Raw genomic sequence first — 26991 nt, 5'->3', positions numbered from 1 at the left:
CCACCGGGCTGCTCCATCGTCCCTGGTCCGTCCGGGGCTTGGCGTGCAAGCAGCTTTCTTCCAGTGAACGAAATGCGAGCAGGAGAGTCACCCCACCAGCGCCCTCCCTGGGCCTGCCTGGCCCCCCTGCCCACCGGAGAGAAATGGACGGATCCTGTGCCGGAGACCCGGGCTGGTCACGCAGGAGGAGACGTTTCAAAATGTGATCCGGAAGACCTTCCTCAAGCCGTACCTTCGTGAGACTGTACCGTCACCAACCCAGGGGTAAGAAATGCAAATTCTGAGCAAATGACCTCAGAATGAGAGGTGCCTATGTTTTCTAATTTAAGACGCCCAGGAGGGGCGCCCGGGTGGTTCGGTGGGTTACACTTCTGACTCTTAGTTTTGGCTCTGGTCTTGATCTCTTCGTCGGTGGGATTGAGCCCCGCGTCAGGATCTACACGGTGCAGAACCTGCTTGGGGTTCTCTCTCCCTCTCTCTCTCTACCCCTCCCATTCTCTTTCTCTCTCTCCCTCTCAAAAAAAAAAAAAATACCCAGGAAATGATCCCACAGAGCAACAAAATGGGTAACAGTCAACAGTCAGTAGTCTGTGTAGGATACAGTAGACCTGTCCGTTACGCAGGTTTTATACGTACAACACAGGTTCCGGAAGAATCTGGGGACTCCTTGAAGGTTTCTGGGGCTGATGTAAGGATGGCTGCCTGTATGCAAAGGCAGAGTGGAAGGGAAAGGAGCTAATGATCTTCTAGCATTTTTGGATATGTTTCTGTCTGTCGGGCACATTATTCAGGGCTGATTTCCTGTGTGAGAAACATTGGGTCTCTCCCTCCACACAAGGCTGGGTAACTCTGAAGTCATAGGCAAACTGAGGCAGGCAGCAGACCTGCGGAGGCTGCTTCGATGACCTTGAACCACTGAGGGGAGACGCGGGGACCAGGGGCACCATGGTCTCTGGTCTTTCCCGTCCATCGCATCCATCAGAGAGGTCCTGACACAGGGCAGACATCCCACCTGGATGGTAGGTTGCCTTCCAAGGCAGTGACACGCAAACACACACACACACACACACACACACACACGCACGCACGCACGCACATACACACACATTCTTCGTCTCTGTCTCTCTCAGAGAGAGCTTCAGGCGGCAAGAGGCCCTGGGTTCCCCAGCACGAGGGCAGCTCTTCAGCCCCTAAGAGGCACAGCGGGAGGGTGAGGGGCCGTGAACAAGCAGGGGTTCTCTGGTCCACCCCCTCTGCATGCAGGGCCATTACAAAATGCTGCAACCAGGCAACCATTGGCCCTGATCACAAGGTGGCCTGAAGCCTGACAAGTCCTTTCCCAGGAAGGACAGAGGCCCTGGGACTTCTGCACCCATGATTCTCACACCGGCCTCCTTCTCCACCAGGCCCAGGCCTAGCATCCCTAAGACTGCAAACAGAACTCATTTACTTCAGATTAATTCACCAGGACCAAGGGTGACTTCAGGCACTTTGACCTTTCCTGAAGGCTCCCAGCCCTGTGGTCACCAGAGTGACCTTGGCCCTGGACATACCACTGCTGCCCAGCCAGGAAGAGAGCCCTAACCCTCAGTGCAGGAGACTGTTAGCAGACCAGAAAAGAGGGGACAGCCTCTACGAGTCACCTCCCCCCCCCCCCCACCGGCTCTTCAAACTCCTATTTTGTTCTCTGGGAAAGACACCCAGGATGGTTGGACAGGACTATCCGATGACCGCTTTATGAGGACAATCAGAACCTTACTCAACTCCCCCAGTCTCAAAAGATTTGCCCTTTTATTACAACACACACGATATCTCCTGGAAGCTTAACAACCCCTCCTCTAAAAAAATTTTTTAATGTTTATTTTATTTTTGAGAGATGGAGAGAGAGAGAGAGAGAGTGAGTGGGGGAGGAGCAGAGAGAGAGGGAGACACAGAATCGGAAGCAGGCTCCAGGCTCCGAGCCATCAGCACAGAGCCCGACACGGGGCTCGAACCCACGGACCGCGAGATCGTGACCTGAGCCCAAGTTGGACGCCCAACCGACTGAGCCACCCAGGCGCCCCATAACAACCCCCTCTTCCACCCGATTTACGAAACCAAGAGAGCCCAGCCACACTGCCACGTCCAGAGCTCACAAGGCACCACGTGCCGTCTGATGCTCTGTGGCCTGAAGACCCACCAGTGTCTCCGGTTTTAGGAAACGAATCGATGTTCCACTTAACCAATCCTGTGCAAAGGCAACTCGACAAAGCCCCGAGCGCTGGGATCAGGGTTTCCATTTAAAGTACGTGGTCATTCGCCAAAGATCGTGGTGGTCCAGAATGTTCTACTGTCAAATACGAAGGTGGACAGCCAGGCGCTCGAAAACGTCAACCCTCAGAGGGCACCCCAAACGCGCTCTCCCAACTTGGCCTCGTTGTATCCACTGGTCCACATCCCCTCCGTGGCTTCCACACTATCAAAAGTGACAGCTTTTATCCAAATATATGATACGCCTTCCACTTAGAACAACATGGAAATTAAACGTGAAGAATGACATTAATTCAACATTATGGCCGGTTTTACTCACAGAAAAGTCACACAACTTAAACTTACGGTTCCCACGGCCACCGTAACTGTCACACACCGTATATACACACGAACGAAGGAAACCGATCACCGTAAAGAAGAACCGAAATGCTACATCGGCACCAGAGGACACGTTACAGCTGCTGGGGGACACATAACCTTGAATATTCCCCTACATTCTGCATAGAGCCTAAGATATTACCCACTGAATAGAAGGTACATTACTTCACTTCTTTGTCAACCCAGTAACCACGTCAACGGGGCTTTTCTTTAAAAACAGCACAATTAAGGGGCGCCTGGGTGGCTCAGTCGGTTAAGCACGCGACTTCGGCTCAGGTCATGATCTCACGGCTCGCGGGTTCGAGCCCCGCATCGGGTTCTGCGCTCGCAGCTCAGCCTGGAGCTGCTCCGGATTCTGTTTCCCTCTCTCTTTCTCTCTCTCTCTCTCTGACCCTCCCCTGCTCATGCTCTGTCTGCCTCTCTCTCCAAAATAAATACATAAAAACAGCACAATTAAGATTTTCCTCAGAGGAGTCCCTGATACCCCACTATCATTAGAATATATTTTTGATGTTCTCAACAAGCATAATCAAGCCCTCTTTTTTTTTTTATTTTACTTTTGAAAACTTAATGGTAAAATTGCCTTTCTGTATATGTGTACAGGGCTACATTGTTTATATGTTTATTTTGAGAGAGAGAGAGAGAGGCCAAGCAGGGGAGGAGCAGAGAGAGAAGGAGAGGGAGAGAGAGAGGGGGAGAGAGAGAGAGAGAGAGAATGAATCCCAAGCAGGCTCCATGTTGTCAGCTCAGAGCCCAACATGGGGATCAATCCCACGAACCCTGAGATCCCGACCTGAGCGGAAATCAAGAGTCACTTGCTTCACCAACTGAGCCACCCGGGCGCCTCCAATGGTACGGTTTTTAACACACACATAGATTTGAGGGACCACCACAACAATCAAGACAGAACAGATCTGTCACCCCATTAACACTCATCCGTGCTATCCCACTGGGGTTTAAATCATCCCCAGCCCGTGGCAGCCACCTGTCTGTCTTCCTCACGTAATTTCATCTCTTCCAGAATACCATACACATGGACTCAGCCAATATGCCAACATCTGACACTGACGTCGTTCACTCGGCCCAATGCCTTGGAAGCCCATCCAAGTCGTCCTCTGCAATCATTCAAACCATTTTGGTGGCCGAATAGTATTCGATCCTACATTTATGCATTTGGTGCTGGTTTCACAAATGCCAAACACATTATTTCTAAGGACACAGGGAAAGATGAATAATTTTGAATATCGTAATGCTAGGGGCGCCTGGGTGGCTCAGTTGGTTAAGTGTCCAGCATCAGCTCAGGTCATGATTTTGCGGTCCGTGGGTTCAAGCCCCGCATCAGGGTTCCATGCGGACAGCTCGGAGCCTGGAGCCTGCTTCAGATTCTGTGTCTCCCTCTCTCTCTGCCCCTCCCTTGCTCACACACACACGCTCTCTCTCTCTCTTTCGAAAATAAACATTAAAAAATTTTTAAATTGAATATCATAATGCTAAAAAAAAGGCTACTAAGAAAAAAGGTCTAATTACTTAGAAACATTCCAAAATTACGGCAATAACAACGTGGCATGAAAATTAGGATCCGGTTTAACCGTCTCTCCCATAACTCTCTCTGCTGCCTTTTGGGTAAGTGGTTTTGTGCTTTTGGTTTGCTTTGGTTTTCAATGACTGAGAGTTTGCATTGGTATTTCCACTCTACCTGAGCGGAAATGGGTGGCAAGGTAATAAACTTTGCCTTCTCTTTAGGGAAGAGTCCTCTAGCTGCAGGAAGGCAAATGTATTAAAATGTAGCAGGATACGGGGAGATAGGAGCATGGATGAGCCAGTCATATAAAACAGAAAAGTCACCAAAGATCCTAAGAGCAAGACACTGATGTGAATAAACAGTTTCCTTGTGTGTATGCTAAACGTGACCTTGTACAAATGCTACCTCCCATGTGGCTCACTCATCCAAAGGCTCTCACCATGAAGTACACACAGGAAGCCAAATTATAAACCATGTAAACAACCGCGGGGGGGGGGGGGGTTAAACTTCAGTAGGAGACATCAACCCACAGCCAGGAAAGCTAAATGAGGAAAAAAGCTGGCTCAGGAGAGCGTTTCTACAGTCTCTGGAAAATACTCGGGACAGGTCAGTATGGCAAGCAGTCCCCGTAAGACGTATTGACTTAACCACTCCTCTCACGTCTAGGTTACCGAGAATCCGAACACTGGCTGACAGTGGTCACAAACACAAACACCCAACAAGACAAAGGAAGGAGCGAAGTGAGCAAAGGGAATGGGATGGCGAGCCAGACCCTGAAGCACAGCCCGGATCCAGTGACAGAATCAAAACGACCCACAGGGCAACTAGAGAACAAAATTACGCTGTCTGGAGCACCTGCGGGGGGCTCAGTCGGTTAAGCGTCCGACTTCGGCTCAGGTCACCATCTCACCGTTCATGAGTTCAAGCCCCGCGCCCGGCTCTGTGCCGACAGCTCGGAGCCTGGAGCCTGCTTCGGACTCTGTGCCTCCCTCTCTCTCTGCCCCTCTTCTTCTCATGCTCTGTCTCTGTCTCTGTCTCAAGAATGAACAAACATGAAAAAAACATTTTTTTTTTTTAAAAACTAAATGTCTGTTCAAAAAATTCAGGTCTACCAAATGGCTGAGTCTGTGCATATCGCGTTTGGACACAGCTTTGCAGGAAGCTATTGATCATACAATCAAGGTACACGTATTTAGTTCCCCCCACCCAGTCCCAAGAGTGTTTTCTCTGTAAGTGATCACCCTGGAATAATAATATGCAAAATATGAGTCGTGTGTGTGTGTGCGTGTATGTGTGTACCTATATACCCTACTCAGTCACATGTCAGTATTAATCAGTGACCAGCAGGGGCGCCTGGGTGGCTCAGTCGGTTAAGCGTCCCACTTCGGCTCAGGTCACGATCTCGCGGTTCGTGAGTTCAAGCCCCGAGTCAGGCTCTGTGCTGATGGCTCAGAGCCTGGAGTCTGTTTCCGATTCTGTGTCTCCCTCTCTCTCTGCCCCTCCCCCGTTCATGCTCTGTCTCTCTCTGTCTCAAAAATAAATAAACGTTAAAAAAATAAAAAAAAAAAAAATCAGTGACCAGCAAATTACAATCCACCGCCTACTTTTATAGATAAAGTTTAAACTTTGAAACACAGCCCCACCTACTCATTTGCATACTGTCTATGGCTGCTCTCAGGATACAATCCCAAGGCTAAGAAGTTGCAATAGAGGCCAGAGGGGCCACAAAGCTAGACATACTGATTATCCGGCCCTTCATGGAAAAAGTTGGCCAACCCCTGGTATACTCAACCTTTCTTTTCCTGTTCAGTCACAGTTGTCCACTGACCTTTCACACGCTGTTCCATGCTGTTACCAGTAGATAGTTTATTTCTTATTTTTTAAAAAAATTTTAATGTTAATTTTTGAGAGAGAGACAGAGGACAGAGAGGGAGAGAGAGAGAACAAGTTGGGGAGGGGTAGAGAGAAACGGAGACAGAGAATCCAAAGCAGGCTCCAGGCTCTGAGCTATCAGCACAGAACCGGACATGGGGCTCGAACTCACCAACCCTGAGATCATGACCTGAGCCGAAGTTGGATGCTCAACCGACTGAGCCACCCAGGCGCCCCACTTGGAGATAGTTTAAAAGAATAATGGTCCCCTTTACGTTTGCTTAGCACTTTATAATATACAAATACACACAGACTCCTATTAACTTATTATGAGGGGCCCACAGGCTGTCAGGAGTATCATCAATTTACAAATGAAGAAGTCCAAGTGAAGAGATAAATGGTCGCTCACTAAGGGAGACCAAAGAGTTAGGCGTTCCCTTGACTGACCTGGGTCCTCTATTCTTTTCACCGTGCCCCGACTTGCCCCAAATCCAAAGTCAGAACACCTCGCCCGGTTGACTGACCGGCAGCTCCCTGCAGGGGCAGACGAGGCCCGGGAGTCAGAAAGACCCGGTTCCCACCCGACTTGTTCTACTTCCTAGCTTCGAGTCCTTGAAAACTCGACCTAAAATTCAAGACGTGGGAACCTGTCCAAAAGGGGCAAAAAAGACACTCACCTCGCCGACTGTTGGGAGAAAAATGCATTCATTCAAAGGAGGTCTACTGAGCATTACCGTGTTTCTGGGGCCGGACAGCGCACGAGGCTGCCTGTATGCAGAGCGAGCCAGAGGGATGGTCCGAGGAGATAACGCTCATGTTCCGTACCCAGCAAGGGTCCTGATACATAACCTCTCGGAAGGTGGTACCAGATCGGGGTTGCTTTCCTATTAGGACTGTTATATTGCTATCATGATTCGTATTAAGACAGGGGGTATGTTTAGGAAGACCGGAGGAAGAAAACTCAATGACGGGGGTCAGCAACCTGAGTCCCTCCCTTCATTCCCTCCCTCCGCTCCCCTGACACTTGTATCATGACAGTTGGAGAGATGTCTAATGACGCCTCGGGCCCGTGGGACCTCCCTTGGCACACAGGGCTCATAAGCCTAGGCAGGCTTCCTGCATGGCTCTCTCCCCAGGCAAAGCTTCTCCTTCAGCTATTCGCCACCTATAGAGCAGGTATCGCAACGCCACCTGTATATTACAGATCCCTGCCTTGCGAGCAGCACAGTATTGAGCCCCCACCGCTCCTCTGGATGGATGCCCCTCGTGGGTATCCCGGATCGTCCTCGTGGTGTGGCAGGACCGCCCGACAGGATGGGAAAGTCTGCATGATCCAGCCTCAGAAATAACTCTGACATCTGCTGCCACCCACCCCTCCTGTCCTGCCACCCGGCCGGTGTTCTCTCCCCTGCAGAGGCTTTCCCTCCAGACGCGCACACACCTTCCTTCCTCGCCTCCTCTAGGCCGCCGGGTAAATGTCGCCATCTCAGAAGAGGTCTTTCCTGGCCACTCCGGGCAGAACTACCACCCCAGCACTGAGCAAGCATCTTCTCTGCTTTGTTTTTCTCCCTTCCACCTACCCCTCTCTGAACCTATCTGTAGCCTGCCACTGTTGAGATCAGGATAGGCTCTCCAGGAGGAAGTGGATTTTTGTCTGCCTTCTTGACCGCTGGGTTCCTGGCGCCCCGAGCAGCATCAGCACATGCGAGGTGCTCAACGCGTGAGAAAGGAGGGAGGGAAGAAGAAACGGGGCACCCAAGCTGTGAAAGACCCTGCAATGTGGCGGACACGCCTGGCTCGCCGACACCATGAGGCTGAGTGATGATTTGGGGGATAAACCAAGAATCGTAAAAGGGCCCGAAATTGAAGTGTAGAGACACTAATGTACTTGTTCACCAGCTGGAGGCCCGTTCCTCTGCACCGGTTTGTCATTTTGCTTCTTTGTGGTCACTAAACTGAAGCTCTGTGGTTGCCGAGTAGCGGTTCTAGAAACATCCCAATCAGGTACTTCTCTAAACCACTCAGCTCATCTATATAAGCTGGCACCAAAGCTAGTTATTTAAAATACCAACTGCCAAATGAAATGTCAGGAAAGGATGTATCCCGGTGGGGGTGGGGGGGGGTGGGAATTACATGAATGAGGGAGGGGGGGCAGTAATCCTTCCATTCAGGGTTATTAGTTGCTGGCCATCATAATAAACCCATTCAAGCACTATAATTACCCCTGTATTTCAAAAGGCACAGTGGGGGTTGCCTGGGTGGCTCAGTCCATTAAGCATCCCACTTCGGCTCAGGTCATGATCACAGTTCGGTTTGTATGTTTCAGCCCTGGAGCCGGCTTTGGATTCTGTGTCTTCCTCTCTCTCTGCCCCTCCCCTGCTCACTCTCTGTCTCAAAAATAAAAGTAAAATCATTAAAATAAATAAAAAATATAAAAGAGCACAGTGGACACAGAGAAATAACAACCAATATCTTCTTTTCATTACCAACTTTTTTAGATCACTGACTCGGAGGTATCCCAGGTTAAAGGATCACATTTCCAAACTCCATGCTGTGCACACAGTTTTGTGTACGGGCTTTGGATTCAGACAGTTCCCAGATTGGGATCCTAGCTCTAACACTACCTAGATGACCTTAAGTAAGCCATTAAACCTTCTCAGCCCTCATTACATTCTGGAAAGTGTACTGATAAAAATAACAATACTAACACGAATAAATACAAACATAACCATAGCAGTGAGCCCATGCCTGCCACATAGTTTTGGGCCACGAATTCTCTCTATTTTTTTTTAGGCTTAAAACTTTATTTTGAATGAAACTTAACTACTAGGCTTTCCTCCCTACCTACCTGAGTCTTAGACACATAACGTGCCCTCCCTGACCACCTACTCAGAGCGACCCTCTCTACTGACCTCAGATGGTCATCTAGCACTGACCGGGGACTGAGACCACCTCGGATCCTTGGTCATTTTTTCCAATATCTGGACCTACTCTCAACTACATCATCAACACAGAGGACGGGGACCAGAGGCAACTTTCTGTATTTCCTCAGTACCCGATTTTACAAGGCAAGAGAGAGCATCTCGAAAAATAAGTACTGGGGAAGGAAGTGAGAAGAAAATGCAAAGGAAAAAAAAAAAAAGAAAAGAAAAGCTATTCTCCCTCTGGGTCTCCTTAACTGTAGCTTCTCCATATTTAATCTGACATTTGCGAAGTCCATTAGTGCTCACTATATATCCCCCTCCAACCCCCCCATCCAGGGCCTCCATGTATCACCACCTTCCTCGACCAGCTGAACTTCTTAAGGCTCCACAGCACCTAGCATGGCCTGTGGCTTAAAAGTCAGCTTCAGAGGGATGCCTAGGTGGCTCAGTCAGTTAAGCGTCCGACTTCAGCTCAGGTCATGATCCCACGGTTCACGAGTTTGTGCCCCACATCGGGCTCTGTACTGATGGCTCAGAGCCTGGAGCCTGCTTCGGATTCTGTGTCTCCCTCTCTCTCTGCCCCTTCCCCACTCATTCTCTCTCTCTCTCTCTCTCTCTCTCTCAAATATATAAAAACATTAAAAACATTATTTCTTGAAGTCAGTGTCAGAGAAACATGAGTCAATATATTTCACATAAACAAGGTTTTCAGAAAGCTGGGCAGGAAGAAAAAGAAGGCATCATCTGTTCCTCAGGAGCTTCCAATCTAACACGAGGCCAATTTCTAAATAACCAACTAAATACAAGGTGGGGTCAATATACCTAACAGATTCCCCAAGTTTTTCCAGGCCCTGATATAATTATCACTCCGTACACATTAATGAAGTTGAGGTTTATTATGATTTGACAATCATGAAACAGTGTGCTGTTGCTATCAAAATAACAGGAACATAAGGTGCCCTTTACCACCTCCCATGCCCAAGTTTTGGTGATGGCAGCAAGGAAAATAAAACTGTAAGACCACCTTTCATCCATCAGAGGCCCGACATACAAAGTCATTGAAAGCAGGCAATCTGGTTGCCAGGCAACCATGAAAACCTACCGGCCTGACTGAAAGTGAAAATAGACAGCTAATAAATTAATGTGTCAATCAATAAAAAGGGAAAGGTCATGCAAGAAAGCCTGGGTAAAAGTTTGGACTCGTCCTTGAACCCTACAGGGGGAAGAGACAGCCTATGCCACAGGACTTTAAGAATCGTGGCTTCGTGGCCTAGGCAGGTTGGCCATGTGGATATGGAGGTCATTGGCTCAAGCGAACAAAGTGTGAGCATGTCAAGATCTCCTTTGCACCTCAATCTCTATCGTGAGATGAATGGCTTACGAGACACCATTCACTGTGGAACCTACCCATTCTCCTTGCAGGGATTCATGTTCGTAAAACAATCTCCCGATTCTATGTGACTTCTCATGTAGGCCGACTTCCAAGAGTCCATACGTCTAACAGATTCCCCAAGTTTTTCCAGGCCCTGAGATAATTATCACTCCCTACACATTAATGAAGTTGAGGTTTATTACGATTCGACTTCCCAAGTAACTCGACAATCAGGAAACAGCGTGCTGTTGCTATCAAAATAAATATTAGAGTCTATACGGTATTTAACCCTCATTACAAACAGTCCAGGTTGTCATTTATAGCTCTGTCTCGTGAGCATTGGGTTAGCATGAGTTGGTCCTCAGAGCCAGATGGCCGCTGGACAGTTAATACAGGCCTAGGAGGCAGGTGACCTTCTCAGGGTCTTACCCAGTGACACCTTTGCCCACTACCAATTTGCTTTCCCTTCGCTACCTCCCTTACCTGTTCCAAACCCTTTCTTCGCCTACAGATGTCTACAGAAAGCAGAATGAGGTAAGCACTCGGTAACAGCAAAAGTGGCATGCCGGGCAAACAAAAGCAGGGTGATTAACACTGACTGTACAGTCGGGAAAACCCTCACAGGGAGGGAGAATCTGATGGGTGAGAGGGTTTCCCGGAAGAGAAGTACGAGACGAAGAAGTGAGGAGGAGACAGAGGTGAGATGCATAAACGAAAATGTCCGTGAAAAGCAAGGAAAGTGAGACAGCCTCACGGCATTCATGGGTTTTTCACTTGGGCCACCCGGCGGGTGTGGCCGAGAAAAACGGTCTCTGTGTGTGAGAGCACTTGAGGGACACCAAATTCTGTCAGAACAAGTTGAGATCGGGTTTATGTGCAATGCCCGCGGCGATCAGAATTGAAGGCCCAAAGAAAAGTCTGGAGAATCCTCTTCGACCAGTGTATTCTTTATTCTAAACCTACTTTCTTCCATTTTGGTTTTATGGCTGGTTGAAGCACCTTCACTGAGACTCTTCCAAGGCTCCATGTGGCTTCTCTGTTCTCACATGCTTTCTTCCTCTTCCTTCTTAATTTTGTGCTTTGCTTCCTCATTCCATTTCCCCATAACTGTCAACCTGCACCTTGCTTCCCTGCTGACACTGGCAGGACTAAGAAGAAACTAGAAAACATTCAGACACCATCATTTGGGGTCTTATCCCACGGCTGCGGGCTCAGCCTAGTACCAAGTTGCCACTGCATAAAAAACATGGAAGACAAACCCCAATGGGTGCCTCCAACCACAGAAGTTCCTTTCCTTACCCCTCTAGAAAGTTACAAACAAAATAAGTCACAGCAAGGATACTCGGTGAACATCTGATTGTCCCTGTGGTGCACTGGGTTTGTCACTTGCCAACCCCTTCCTCCCCGCTCCTTGCTTCCCCCAATTTCATGAAAGTGATAGAAACCTGACCACTATTCATTAGGAAGGAAACAGATGGCCCACATCCTACATACAGATTACACAACCCCAAAACTCACGGATTCCCCAGGACTTCCACCTTCACTGAAAAAAAAGAGAAGATGGGGCGCCTGGGTGGCTCAGCCGGTTAAGCGGCCAACTTCGGCTCAGGTCATGATTTCGTGGTCCGTGAGTTCGAGCCCCGCGTCGGGCTCTGTGCTGACAGCTCAGAGCCTGGAGCCTGTTTCAGATTCTGTGTCCCCCTCTCTCTGACCCTCCCCCGTTCATGCTCTGTCTCTCTCCATCTCAAAAATAAATGAACATTAAAAAAAAATTTTTTTTAAAAAAAAGAAAAAAAGGGGCGCCTGGGTGGCGCAGTCGGTTAAGCGTCCGACTTCAGCCAGGTCACGATCTCGCGGTCCGTGAGTTCGAGCCCCGCGTCAGGCTCTGGGCTGATGGCTCGGAGCCTGGAGCCTGTTTCCGATTCTGTGTCTCCCTCTCTCTCTGCCCCTCCCCCGTTCATGCTTTGTCTCTCTCTGTCCCAAAAATAAAAAAAAAAAAAAAAAAAAAAAAAAAGTTGAAGAAAAAAAAAAAAAGAAAAAAAGAGAAGAACAGATTTAAAGCCAGTATCGGACTTGGGCTGTAAAGTCTACCCCTGTCTAAATCTCTGTTTTTCAGTTACTATCATACAAAAAGAAATTTCATTTACAGTATGATGTGTTTCTTTAAAAAAAAAAACAAAAAAACAAGAAAATCAGACTTTAATTAAATCGTAAACTGACGAGAACTCACAACAAAGACACTAACAAAAACCGTCCTAACCTGAATGTACACATTGCTATCACTGATTTCCTCATTACACAAATATGGAGTGAGCAGATGCTATGTGTCAGGCACACAGCAAGGCCCTAAGAAAACAAAGACAAATTAGATGCAACTCCCTTGGATATACCCACTGACCAAATTACACAGCCTAGTGGAGAAGATAAGCGAGGGAGTGACTAACTTCTATACTATGTAATAAGCTCGAGATCCTCGGGTAGTGGGAAAAGCCCACCCAATATGGTGGGGGGGGGGGCAACAGAAGGAGGGCTGGTAGGCAGAACAATGGACAAGACAGAATCGCGGGGAGGAGCAGAGAGAGACGGGGAGAGAGAGAGAATCCCAAGCAGGCTCCGCGCTGTCAGCACAGGGCCCAACACGGGGCTCAGTCTCACGAACCCTGAGACCCTGACCCGAGCCCAAATCCAGAGTCAGATGCTTAACCGACTGAGCCACCCTGGTGCCCATTTGCTTTCTTTCAAAGGGCTGAGCTAAAGGAGAAAATTAATGAAAATATTCTATTGGTAAAGGACTAGGAATTGCAAGATTTTTTGGAGTTAGCCCTGAGAAGAAAAAATAACCACTGGGAACCAACCATCTGCCAACCGGCCGTTCACCATCACCAACCAGCCCCTTAGCCCAGCCCACCCTTCCCAACATACATCGCACCAGAAAGTTCTTCAAGCCTTTGTTTCAGGTGCAGCAAAATGCTCACTACCCCCACCTACCCCACCCACAGGCCCGTGTTCACCATATTTCTTCACCTATCAAACCTACGCCGGCTTGCACAATGCCTCACATGACACATCTATGACCCACGCACTGATTTCTTCTACCTCCTAAGCTGCCAAGAGGCAAGGCTTGGATGTTTTGCACAGTTTCAGTATCTGCTTGCCTTTTCTGCTGCCTTTAGAGCTGTACAAAACTGTCTCTCAATACAACAGAACTTGAAGGCAGGGTCACTCTCCCATCCATTTCTATTTCCAGTCGTAACCCTTATGGTGCCCCAGAGTGGGTATGCAAATATTTATAGTCCGCAAAACAGTTTCACAGCACTAACTTAAAAAAAAAAAAAATTCTAATCTGAGAGCGTTAGCCGGTCAAAGCCAAGAAACCCACCCATTTTTTTTTTCTGATAACTTATAAGTACCAAGATAAAGATTAACTTCAGTATCTAATTCTCAATGTCACCCCCTTCCCACTCAACTGTGAATTATGAGCTATGTTTAATAATTCACCTAATTTATATTTTGATGAACAGAAATAGAACCTTTCAATTTATAAACAACAGTAAAAACCGTAACCTCATTGCAAAACGAATTTCCTAAATGTAAGGGGCAGTGAAAAAGATAGTCATTGAATGGCTAAGGGTGTTTTATTGTAATATTTCCAAAGGAATCTGGTCACACCTTCCGAGTACCCACGATCCATTCAGTAATGACACCCAAAGATATGACAGAATTAACAGACTTTGGTTCTGAAAGTAAAACCAAAATGCTCAGTTAAATAACCAGCTTCCCATGCAATTATAACATTAACCTGGAATATAAAAAAAAAAAAAAAAAAAAAACTTAACTTCCCTCGACACCACAACATACTTCAGTGCCATTAATGTGGAAATTAAAAAAAAAAAAATACTAATATCATCCGAATCATGATTTAGTAATCTGGTGGCTGAATTTACATGAAATTCATTCTAGAAGTACAAGATTTGTCTCATAATTAGATTTGGTTCTTTTATCTTATTGAAATACCAGAGCTTTGTAAAATCAGTGAATCTGTAAGAATTTGCATCCTTCAGATTTCTTCCTTTTGGTGTTTTTTAGAGCATGCAAGTGAAGCTGTCCACAAACCAGTATCCACACGTGTGCCCTAGCACATACACATGCGCACACGCCCATGGATTCTTGCGTATGGAGGACTGAGCAGTGGTGGAGAGAGAGACACGTGTACGCTTAAAGCAGAAAGTTCGAGGAAAAGTTATGCTCTTAATTTCTTTGGCAGGGAGATGGAAAAAGGCAAACCCATCCAATAGAGCTTTTAATGCCTTAAAGTATCCCAGGAAGGTTGTCTGTAATCGTTTTAAAATACACAGAGGTCAACCCTAAAACAGACGGGAACAGTGGGTGCAATCAATATCACCTGAATCTACATTCTTGTAAATGACATTCTTTCCCTCCAAGCTAACCACAAAAATAACTCCCAACCAAATTTTCCAAGGGCATCGAGTGCACTTAAAACAGAGGAAAAAAAAAAAAAAAAAAGAAAGAAAGAAAAGAAAAGAAAAAGGAATAGGAAAGCGCCCAGCCCTGGTCTCACCTCCGGCTCTTCCAGTGCATCCTCTTCAAGGGGAGTTTTCTGGAGCAGATCCAAGATGTCATTGCTGGAAGGTCTCCTGTCCTCGGCAGGAGAGGCATAGGCCTCCTCGGAGTCTGTTTCCCCCACGTGGAGGTGGCCTGCTTCTTCCTGGCTCCAATCCAATTCTTCTTCAGACTGTTTCAAGGAGCTACTGCTGCTCTTGGGAAAGATCCCTGCAGTCGACAGGCTGCTGGGCACTGAGGTATAGGACGACTGGGGCCCAGAGTAAGGCCGCCCCTCTGGGGCCAAGGCCTCGGCCTCCAGGAGGTCAGGGACAGAAAGGCTGAGGCGGCGGTCCAGGGGAGGCCTTGCCCTTAGATCTAGGGGTTTGTTTGCATTCTTCTTCACCTTTCTCTTGCTCAGGTTGATTAACAAAGGCCTGGTCCGCTGTTTCAAAGAGCCCCAGACAGATGGTTTATCCATATCCATGACTGCATGAAGACCCAGGAAATCACTCCATCAGAGGGTTTCTGTACGGAAAACAGCTTCAGTGGATCCTAGAAAACAGAATATAAGAAGACAGAACATGAGCCTTCGTGGCGGTAGCCGAGCACATCAAAGCTTAAAATGTGACTTGAAAGTCTCACATTTTCCACTAAGGGATCAAGACTAAAGCATTTGATTAGTAATGTCTGCAAGTATTTTTTTTTAATGTTTTTTAATGTTTTGTTTTTATTTTGGGGTGGGGGGAGGGACAGAGAGAGAGGGAAACACAGAATCTGAGTGTGAGTGATAGGAATGCTCCACAAATAAATATGTAATTACACAGACCGGTAAATGCGATGCAGGAAAGGGGGTAATTTGAGTTATTACAGATTGGACTCAATAGGGATCAAATCAAAATCAAATTTGGATACAAGAAAATGAAACGGGACCACTTTCTTTCACCAAACACAAAAATAACTTCAAAATGGATTAAAGATCTGAACAAGAGACCTGAAACAATACAAATCCTGGAAGAGAGCACAGGTAGTAATCTGACATTGGCGTACCATTTTTTTTTTTTTTTAGATATATCTCCTGAGAGAAGGGAAATAAGAGGGAAAACAAACTATTGGAACTACATCAAAATAAAAAGCTTCTGCACAGCAAAGAAAACAACAACAGTCAACAATCAGGCAACATGCTGAATGGGAGAAGATATTTTCAAATGACATATCTGATAAAGGGTTAGTATCCAAAATATGTAAAGAACTTATATAATTCAACACCCAAGAAATAAGTAATCCAATTAAAAGTGGGCAGAAGACATGAACAGACATTTCTCCAAAGAAGACATCCAGATGGCCAAAAGACACATGAAAAGATGTTCAACATCATTCATCATCAGGAAAATGCAAATCAAAGCTACAAGGAGATATTACCTTAAGTCTGTAAGAATGGCTAAAGTCAAAATCATAAGAAACAACAAGTGTTGAAGAGGATGTGGAGAAACAGGAACCCCTATGCGCTGTCGGTGGAAATGCAAATTGAGGCAGCCACTCTAGAAAACAGCATAGAGGTTTCTCAAAAAATTAAAAATAGAACTATCCAGGAATTGCACTACTGGGTATGTACCCAAAGAACACAAAAAAACTAATTCCAAGGGATACATGTACCCCTATGTTTAATGCAGCATTATTTACAACAGCCAAACTATGGAAGCATCCCAAGTGTCCATCAAGAAATAATGGGATAAAGAAGGTGTGGTAGATATATTTGTGTATACATATACACAATAGAATATTATCCATCCATAAAAAAAAAAAAAGGAAGTCTTGCTTGCCATTTGCAAAACATGGATAGAGACAGAGAGTACAATGCTAAGCAAAACAAGTCAGAAAAAGACAAATACCAGGGCACTTGAGTGGCTCAGTCGGTTAAACATCCGACTCCTGATTTGGGCTCAGATCATGATCTCACAGTTCGTGAGATAGAGCCCTGCGTCGGGCTCTGTGCTGACAGTGCAGAGAATCCCAAGAGCCTGCTTGGGATTCTCTCTCTCCTCTCTCTCTCTGCCCCTCCCCTGCATGTTCTCTCTCTCTCTCTCAAAATAAATAAACTGAACGGGGGGGGGGGGGGGAAGACAAGTACCATATGATCTCACTCACGTGTTCAATTTAAGAAACAAATGATCAGCGGTGCCTGGGTGGCTCAGGTCGGTTAAGCGTCCAGCTTCAGCTCAGGTCATGATCTCACGGTTGGTGGGTTCAAGCCCCGCGTCAGGCTCTGTGCTGACAGCTCAGGCCTGCTTCAGATTCTGTGTCTCCCTCTCTCTCTGACCCTCCCCTGCTTGTGCACTGTCTCCCTCCCCCGCCACTCTCTCTCTCAAAAATAAACATTAAAAAATCTTTTCAAATAAAAAAAAAGAAACAAATGATGAGAGAGAGAGAGAGACAGAGAGAGAGAAGCCGTAAGTAGACTCTTAACTACAGAGAACAAACTGATGGTTACCAAAGGGGAGGTGACTGAGTAGTTGGGAATTAAAGAGTATACTTATCATGATGAAAAATAATGTTTTTAAAAAAGATATTTATCTGAAGGACTTAGAGATTTAACCCAAAAAAATCAAATTTGGAGAAATAAACCTTATTCTATGTGTCAAGTAGCTCATAATAGACCCTTCCAGAACAAAAAAGAGCAGTGGGTCAGGTCATTCTGACCTGCCTCTATTCCACTGTCATGTTTGGCTGAGGATAAAAGAGGCCAAGAGCCACAACAAAACACATTTTCTAAAATCAAGGAGTCCAAGCGTTTGTACTCAGCCCTATCTCACTCCAAGACAGGATATTTAGCCATAGAGAAGTTATTGCCTTTCGAAGAGCAGGACTGTGAGAGTCTACAGCCTTTGCCAGACGACCACCAGTACAGGCAAGAGCTTCTCCCAGGATGAAATGGGTATCTTTAGTAAGCAATGCAGAGATGAAAAGCTAGGGTTCTAGAGACAGACTCCATGGGTTGGAATTTTGCTTTGCTACATCCTACTTAGAGGTACCATCAGGGGCAAGCCATTGTACTAAGCCTCAATTGTCTCACCTATCCAATGGGGATTATATTATCTGGTGTACAAACAGAATGACACAAAGTGCAAGGCACAGTGTCAAAGGCAAAGAAAGTGTTCAGTGAAGAAAAACTATTTTTTTAATCTTGATAGATACTGTTGTCATAATTTCCAATTTTGGTATCTTATTCAATTTATTCAAAATCTCTGGATCTCATTATTATTTCAATTTTACAGAGCTTAACCATAACTACCTCATTGGCCTCTTGTGAAGACTGAATGAATTAGTCTATATAAGGTGTTTAGAACACTGCTTGGCACAGAGTAAATATTTAAGACAATGTTAACTGGTTTTTAAATTATTATAATTTCAATTATTGCACACTGAGTCATTCTAGCTTTGAAAGCATAAAATATTTTACACTTTTTGCTGCTTTTTAAAATGTTGCTCTAAATATAAACTTCTATTTCGCATTAGTAAGACACAAATACCTTATTTCACAACTCATAATTTAACTTGCAAATATGCTAAAAAGGATTGTTTTTATCTTCATTTAGAAATATTTTAGTCAATTAGCATTTGGTTGAATGTTATATAAATGTTTATTAGATCTAGTGGGTTAATGATTCAGTTCTTCTATACTCTTGCTCAGTTTCGGTCTACTAGTCTTACCTAGAGAGGTGTGCTGGGTTACTCAATTATAATTATGAATTTGTCTATTTCTCCTTTCACTATGTCAGGTTTTGCTTCTGTATTTTGAAGGGCTGTTAGTTGAATACATGTTTACAATTGGTATATCTTCTTACTGTTTAAATCCAATCTGACAATCTCTTTTAATTGGTTTGTTTAGACCATTTACATTTAATGTAATAATTGATAAGTTTGTATTAAGGGTTCCCAACCTATGTGTTTTGTTTGTTTCCATTGTTTTTTATTCTTTTGTTTCTCTTCCTTGCTTTTTTCAAGGTTAACACTATTTTTTAGTGTTCCACTTAATACATCAATTATGACTTTGACCACATTTCTTTTAATAAAATTTTAGTGGTTGCTCTAGAAGTTACAACATGCATAATTAACCTTTCACACTCTCCTTAGAATCATCTCTCTGATCCACCTTTCTGTTGTCCTCTTCAACTTTTAAGGACTCAATGTGATTCAGTTGGGCCCACCAGGATAATACAGCATATTCTCATTATCTCAAGGTCTACAGTCTTAATCACATCTGCAAAATCCTTTTCCCACTTAATGTAACATATTCACAGCATCTGAGGATTAGGATGTGGGATTCTGTAGGGCAGGAGATTATTCTGCCTACCATATAATGATATAGGTATCCTCTTCCTCGCCCCTTGAAAAGTTGTCTTCTATATTACATCTAAATACATTGCAAATTCCTATCAGACAAGCTTTTACTTTGATTTCAATCATGAACGGTATTTGGAATAATTCAAGAAGAGAAGAACAGTCTATCATATTTACCATTTTCTCCATTCCTGATTTTCAAATTTTTGGTATCAGTTCCCAATAGTATAAGAAATTTCCTTAACTGGTTATTTTATTGCAAGTCTGTCGACTCCAAATTCTTTAGATTTTACCTCATATAAGAATATCTTCATTTCATCTTCAAAGATATTTTCTTAGAATCCCAGATTCAACACTTTTCTTTCAGCACTTTAAAAATGGTATGACCTTTCCTCTGGCTTCCATGATTTCCACTGAGAAATCTGAGTCATTTGAATCACTGTTCTCCTACAGAGAAGGTGTCACTTTTTCTCTGACTGCTTTCAAAATTTTGTCTTTAGTTTACAGCAGTTATGATATGCGTGGGTGTGTGTTTCTTTGAGTTTATCTTGTTTGGGGTAGCTTCGCTTCTTGAATCTATAAGGTTATGTCTTTTGTCAAACTTGGAAAGTTTGCAGCCATTATTTCTTGGGATACTTTTAGCCACATTCTTTCTCCTTTCCTTCTGGGACTCCAATAATGCAAACATTATGCCTGTTGTTATTGTCCAACAGTCTCAGCATCTCTGTTCAATATTTTTCAATCTTTCTCTCCTTTGTTCATACTGTATAGTTTCTATTGATCTACGTTCAGATTTACTGGTTCTTTCCTCTCTCATCTCCATTTTGTTACTGAATGTACATAGTGAGGAAATCTGGGGGTGGGGTAGGAGAGGGCAAGGTGGGGAGACTATTGTATTTTTCAGTTCTAAAATTTCCATTTGGTTCTACTTCATATCTCCTATTTCATTATGGATACATTCCAATTTACCTTTTACTTCAGAATTCACGATTATTCACTTAAGCATTTTTATAATAGCTGCTTTAAAGTCATATTTTATTTGTCATCCATTGTCTTTTCCATGCGATTTGAGATTTTTGTAGTCCTTCATAGGCCAACATGGATCATATCCTAGACATTCTGAATGTTCTTATAAAATCTCGAGCCTTATTTAAATCTATGGAGAATGCTGACGTTATTGTTTTGACAGGCATCTGATTAGCTTCCAGCCACAAATTCCAACCCACATTTTGTGGGCTGAGGTCAGTGTTGTTCTCAAAAGCCATGAAGGGCCATTGCAATCTGTCCTGGGTACGCACCATATAGAGGTCACTGTGAGACTTGCATAGAGCTCTATTCATTAACTACATTCTCAAAGTAGATGGCATGCTAATCATGATCAGATGCATGAATGTGCAGGTTGTGGTCAGTTCAGGAATTCACAAGCTTTATGGAATCATTTCCTGAGCCCCTCTTCTCAGCTGCCTCCCCTGATACTCTCTGATACCCTGGAAGTCCCCTTTTCTTCATTTTATTTTTAATTTTGTAAGTTTACTTATTTATTTTCAAAGTGACAGAGAGAGAGAGAGAGAGAGAGTGCACAGGGGAGGGGCAGAGGAGGGAGAGAATGCCAAGCAGGCTCCACACTGTCAGCACAGAGCCCAATGAGGGGCTCGAACCCACGAACCGTGAGATCAGGACCTGAGCCAAAACCAAGAGTCACACGCTTGACCAACTGAGCCACCCAGGCACCCTTGGACCTCCCCTTTTCAATCCTCTGATCAGAAACAACCCACTACTGTGATCCCACCAGAGTAGTGGGAGGATTGATAGAGATTAAAACAAAAGAAAGAAAGAAAGAAAGAAAGAAAGAAAGAAAGAAAGAAAGAAAGAAAAGGAAAGAAAGAAAGAAAGAAAGAAAGAAAGAAAGAAAGAAAGAAAAGGAAAGAAAGAAAGATGGAGGGAGGGAGGGAGGGAGGGAGGAAAAAGAAAAGGAAAGAAAGCAATGATTTAGCCCTGTTCTCAAAACTACAGCATCATGAAGTAGGAAGGACATCCCCCTCATCATTGTTTTGGCTCCTGTCGGATTCTGTGTCTCCCTCTCTCTCTGTCCCTCCCCCACTCGCTCGCTCTCTCTCTCTCTCTCAAAAATAAACATTAAATTTTTTTTTAAAAAAAGTAAGTTTTGCAAAATCCTTCTGACCAAAATTTCCGCATGTGTGTAAGTAGCACAGAACCAGAGGTCCAGAACTACAAACGTATAACTATTAAAATACAGGCCCCTCCAAGAAGAGGTGTTCTTAAAGGTGTACATAAAGCGAATATACCACTAGACCGCAGTCACTTCGACGCCTGAAAACATTACCCCTCCAACCGACAGTGCATGAAGATGGAAAGTCTAACACAAGAATAAATTCAAGGAACAGTTAGACTTGAAGACAAAAGCCGGTGAGACAAATCCAACTATCTGGATCGTCAGCTTTCCTCACCTCAGAGGAGATTTACAAACAAACTGAAACATATCGGCTCCATCGTCTAGCATGAGAGAAGTTCCCAGGTTATCATCATAAGATCCAAAGAGCTGCAAGTGACAATGTAGCCCGCACTCTGCAAACCATCAGCGCTAGAAGCTTCGCCCAACGAGATACCTGTGGTGCCCAACCTGGTAACACGCAGCCTTCATTTATTGAACGGAAAGAAGCCTTCTGCTTCTTCAAACCACTAACGGCAGGATAAGGTCTTCGCAGGAAATGGCCCCAAGCCCAGAGGCCTAATGGAAGTTTCATTTATTACGGTTTTAACCCAGACATCCTCCCCAGCTGGCTGCGAACAATTGGCCAAATGGAAAAAGAGAACAACAAACCTTTTAAATGCCGGCCCCAAAGTATCTGATTGAACCTGCACCACATCCACGGTGTGAACAAGAAACACAAAGGAGAGATGGGTCCGAGAATGACAACAGCATAATTGATTACTCGGCACATTATTCAGTCACCCTGGCTCAGACTGTGCTTCTCGACGTTCCCCTTTAGCGTAAATATGATGAAAAGGGTTTATTTTCACAATCTACGTATCAACTCAAATGACAGAGCCGCAAGTAGTTATTACTAGTCAGAATGTGTCATTACTAGCTTTTTAGAGAAACATTAAGATATTTTTATCACCGGCAGAAAGGAAATTTCATATCGCACCCTGTTAAAATGGGAGGAAAAAGCAGAATTTAAACTAGATTCAATAAAGGTGAAAATCTGATGATATACACTCCTCCTGTGGTATCCGTTTCCTCCTGTGGGAAAGGATAAAGGCAAATTCTAGTCTGTGAAAGGATTATTTTGAACTCTGATAAAACAGGGATAAGAGGCTCTACATTTGACTCTATTTAATCGAGCTGGTTATAAGAAACAACTTCCCCACCACAGAAATGCTATCTAAAGGAGACTATCCTTGGGGTGCCTGGGTGGCTCAGTCAGTTAAGCATCCGACTTTGGCTCAGGTCATGATCTCACAGTTAGCGGGTTCGAGCCCCGCATCGGGCCATGTGCTGACAGCTCAGAGCCTGGAGCCTGCTTCGGATTCTGTGTCTCCCTCTCTCTCTGCCCCTCTTCCACTCGTGCTCGCTCTCTCTCTCTCTCTCTCTCTCTCTCTCAAAAATATATAAACATTAAAAAAAAATTTAGAAAAATAATAAAGGAGACTATCCTTAATAGAGAAGTCCCTGCAAATCACTCTTATATAAGAAACAGAAAATGCAACCGCTTTTAAAATAAATTTGGCTTCCCTCCCCCCCTAAAATGCAGCTTCCCAATCAATCAGTCAAATTGCTACTAAATTTGTAATCCAATTGAGGTAGAAAAGATCATTCTACATGTTAGATATATTATTTAAAAAATCATGGGGATAGGGGCGCCCGGGTGGCTCAGTCAGTTGAGTGCCCGACTTCAGCTCAGGTCATGATCTCACGGCTCATGGGTTCGAGCCCCGCATCGGGCTCTGTGCTGGCAGCTCAGAGCCCGGAGCCTGCTTGGGATTCTGTGTCTCCCTCTCTCTCTTCCCCTCCCCTGCTCATGCCCTCTCTCTCAAAAATAAATAAACATTACAAAAAAAATGTTTTTTTTTAATCACGGGGACAGAATCCCCTCCAAGAGGAAGACCAACCAAAAGGACTGGATGCCTTTTTCAGTCCCACTACCTATGTTCTTGGAAAGAAACAAAATACACTAACTGAAAGCAGTTCCTGTCTTCTCTGGCTGACGCCATACTCTGCCCCACCGCTACTCTCTTTAAAATCTCACCTGTAGAAGAAGGTCCCAGAATCACTCCTCTCTCTTTATCAGTCATTCCTAATTCATACTCTGTCTGGAGAGGATTGAAGGAAAGGGGAAGGGGCTGGAGTTTCTGCAGCCCTCAGATACCTGTGCTGTCACTCTTATTCCAATCTCTACCAGCATACCCACAATTAGCACCTCTCCCTGAAAGGAGTTTAGCAAAAGGGACACGTGATTTTTTAAATGAGTCTGCACCAGTGAACATTCCATTCAACAAAAGAATAAAGTAATCAGTGCAAAAGAGCACAACTAGCAGGTCTGAGATTGCTGACCTCTTACTCCCGCTCTCCAGGTTGGTCCTGAGCTGGTGTCTGGGAACCTAAGATTTTGCAAGGTTTCCAATCACTCTGACCAGAGTGGCTCATTGTGCCCCCACTGTACGTGCAAACGATTTGGCTTATGCCGAATCCCTGCTTTCCTTCTAAGAGTCTGGAATTTTAGTACATGCTAGGCAGAGAGGATCTATGCGACCGGTTCCCGATTAAAACCCAATAAAAAGTTGTCTCTAACGGGCATCCCCGGTAGGCAACGTATCATACATGTTGCCGCAACTCCTTCCCAGAGGAATTAAATATGCCCTAGTTGATCCCACTGGGCAGATTGTGCCTGGTTTCCTCCAGACTTCCTGGGCACTCTTCTCTTTGCTGGTTTTGTTTTGCATCCATCCTTTCCCAGAGCAAATCATCGCTTTCAGACCAAATACTGAGTTCTGTAAGTCCTCCTAAAGAGCCACCAAACCTGGGGGGTGGCCTTAGGGACCCCCAACACAGAAATATTCAGTGGAACGTCAATGCCTTAGCATAAGTTGCCAAAATGGACAGATGTGGAAGACGTGGAAATATTCTAAATTGTTCTGATTCCTTTCTTACCAAGAGTGAAATAAAACAAACCAGGGAAGGAGGAGGAGCAGGAGAGCAAAATCTTATTACAGCACTGAAATTTTACAAACGCAAGCAAGAGAAGACAGGAAGCTCAATTTAAAGAATAAACAGATGAGGGGCGCCTGGGTGGCTCAGTCGGTTGAGCGTCCGACTTCGGCTCAGGTCATGATCTTGCGGTCCGTGAGTTCGAGGCCCCACGTCGGGCTCTGTGCTGACAGCTCAGAGCCTGGAGCCTGCTTCGGATTCTGTGCCTCCCTCCCTCTCTGACCCTCCCCCGTTCATGCTCTGTCTCTCTCTGTCTCAAAAATAAATAAACATTAAAAAAGAAGAAGAAACTGATGGGTCTTCAAGGGAGGTAGAAAGAAGGCAAGATGGGAAACAATTGATCAAATCTGTGGGAGTCTATGCGCCATGCTTAACCATGAGCAACATACAGAAACATTCAAGAGGAACCAAAAACCCAACAGCAGGGGCGCCTGGGTGGCGCAGTCGGTTAAGCGTCCGACTTCAGCCAGGTCACGATCTCGCAGTCCGTGAGTTCGAGCCCCGCGTCGGGCTCTGGGCTGATGGCTCGGAGCCTGGAGCCTGTTTCCGATTCTGTGTCTCCCTCTCTCTCTGCCCCTCCCCCGTTCATGCTCTGTCTCTCTCTGTCCCAAAAATAAATAAAAAACGTTGAAAAAAAAAAATGAAAAAAAAAAAAAAACCCAACAGCAGAGAAGGAATAACCCAATTTTCTGGGGGAAAGTGGTGCTCTGGCAGCAAAACTGAGCCAGTTTTGTGTTGGACACTTTGCAGGACATCTCAATGTCATCAGGAAACATAGAGACCAGGGGGGCCATTATCCCTCCAAATGCTCTCTACCGTATCTCTTTAGCTAATGATCTCAGTCTAGAATTCTAGAAGCTTTCTAATTGTCTACACCCATCCCAGAGTAGAAACACTGGCTCTTGGAGATGATAAATGCAAACTTCTTCAGCACACTATATTTCACTTTAACTGCACCTAAAGAAATGATGTCAACTTAAAAAGCTAGGAAGTGACTTACCCCCATGTCAGGTACCATAGACTTCTTTTCCTACTTTATATCTCTTGTTTTATTGCCATATCACTTGGTAGGACCCAGGGAGATCATGGCCATGAAAGTGCTTTGCAAACATGACATAAATACTAACAAATAGGGGGCTTCAACGCTTAATCACTATATTTTGCCCTAAGGGAGATCTCTAATCTTTCCTGGGTTTTCTTGTTCTAAATAGTTGTAAAGGCCTTTGATCTTCCATGTCATCCTTCCTGACATTTTTTTTTAATTTTTTTTAACGTTTATTTATTTTTGAGACAGAGAGAGACAGAGCATGAACGGGGGAGGGGCAGAGAGAGAGGGACAGAATCGGAAGCAGGCTCCAGGCTCTGAGCCATCACCCCAGAGCCTGATGCGGGGCTCGAACTCACAGACCGCGAGATCGTGACCTGAGCTGAAGTCAGAGGCTTAACCGACTGAGCCACCCAGGCGCCCCCTGCCTGACATTTTTTATCCACCTCAGTCCCCAATCATTTTCAGATCTCTGGACCTATTAGTTCTATCCAAACATTCTCAGCCTTAGTTATGTATTCCCATATCCACTCTCATTGCTGTTCTTTTATACTTAGATTTCTTCAGTGGTGTATAGAAAAGTGTAGATCATGAACGTACTAGTGACATACCTTACGGAATAAAAATTTAAGTACATTTTGTGTGTGACTTTCCCATCATGCCCTGCTGGAAGTAATCAGTAGTTGAAAACTGTATTTATTGTTTCCATATATTTTGTTCCATAACATTCAAGGATAAACATAATACTATTTATCATGATCATAAACTTTACTGATTATACATTTTATGTAAGTAGTATATTGTTCCATGCTTTTCAATCAACGTTACCTTCAGGAACTGTATCCGCAATGATAAATGTAGCTTTGTTAAAGTCATTTTAAGAAGCATATAATTCTGTTTTTATTTATTTATTTTTTAATGTTTATTTATTTTTGAGAGAGACAGAGCGTGAGTGGAGGAGGGGCAGAGAGAGAGGGAGACACAGAATCCAAAGCAGGCTCCAGGCTCCGAGCTGTCAGCACAGAGCCCAAACTGGGGCTTGAACCCACAAACCGTGAGATCATACCTGAGCTAAAGTCGGATGCTTAACCAACTGAGCCACCCAGGCGTCCCTAATATTCTGTTTTTAGAGGATGTTGTAATTTATTGATTAATTTTTCTGGCTACTTAAGATGCTCACTCTATTTTATTATTAAAAACAGAATTAAACAGACTTTAAAGAATATTCTTAGACTTGTCTTCTGGGGTTTATGTTAGTTTCTCCCAGGGTTTTTCTTTCTTTTTTTTTTTTTAATGTTTTTAATGTTTATTTACTTTGGAAGACAGAGACAGAGCGCGAGCAGGGAAGGGGCAGAGAGAGAGGGAGAGACAGAACCCAAAGCAGGCTCCAGGCTCTGAGCTGTCAGCACAGAGCCCGATGTGGGGCTCGAACCCATGAACCGCGAGATCATGACCTGAGCCAAAGTCGGACGCCCAACTGACTGAGCCACCCAGGCG

The 26991-nt window shown here is 44.8% G+C and overlaps 1 protein-coding gene across 4 annotated transcripts in view; it reads right to left on the bottom strand.

Annotated features, from left to right (window-relative positions):
* MCTP2 (multiple C2 and transmembrane domain containing 2) overlaps positions 1–26991 on the bottom strand; it is a 239124-nt gene that overhangs the window by 170971 nt on the left and 41162 nt on the right. For 3 of the 4 annotated variants that reach the window (XM_047862403.1, XM_047862406.1, XM_047862404.1), the window contains exon 2: positions 14898–15433. In XM_047862403.1, coding sequence (XP_047718359.1) covers positions 14898–15365 — 468 coding nt within the window. In that variant the 5' untranslated portion in view covers positions 15366–15433. Of the gene's footprint in view, positions 1–14897; positions 15434–21687; positions 21780–26991 lie in introns of those variants that run through there. The other variant, XM_047862405.1, reaches the window with a different exon arrangement.

Source organism: Prionailurus viverrinus, chromosome B3, assembly GCF_022837055.1.
Source record: "Prionailurus viverrinus isolate Anna chromosome B3, UM_Priviv_1.0, whole genome shotgun sequence".
NCBI classification, from domain to species: domain Eukaryota; kingdom Metazoa; phylum Chordata; class Mammalia; order Carnivora; family Felidae; genus Prionailurus; species Prionailurus viverrinus.
The sequence above is the reverse complement of the archived record's forward strand: the minus strand, read 5'-3'. Positions and strand labels throughout refer to the sequence as shown.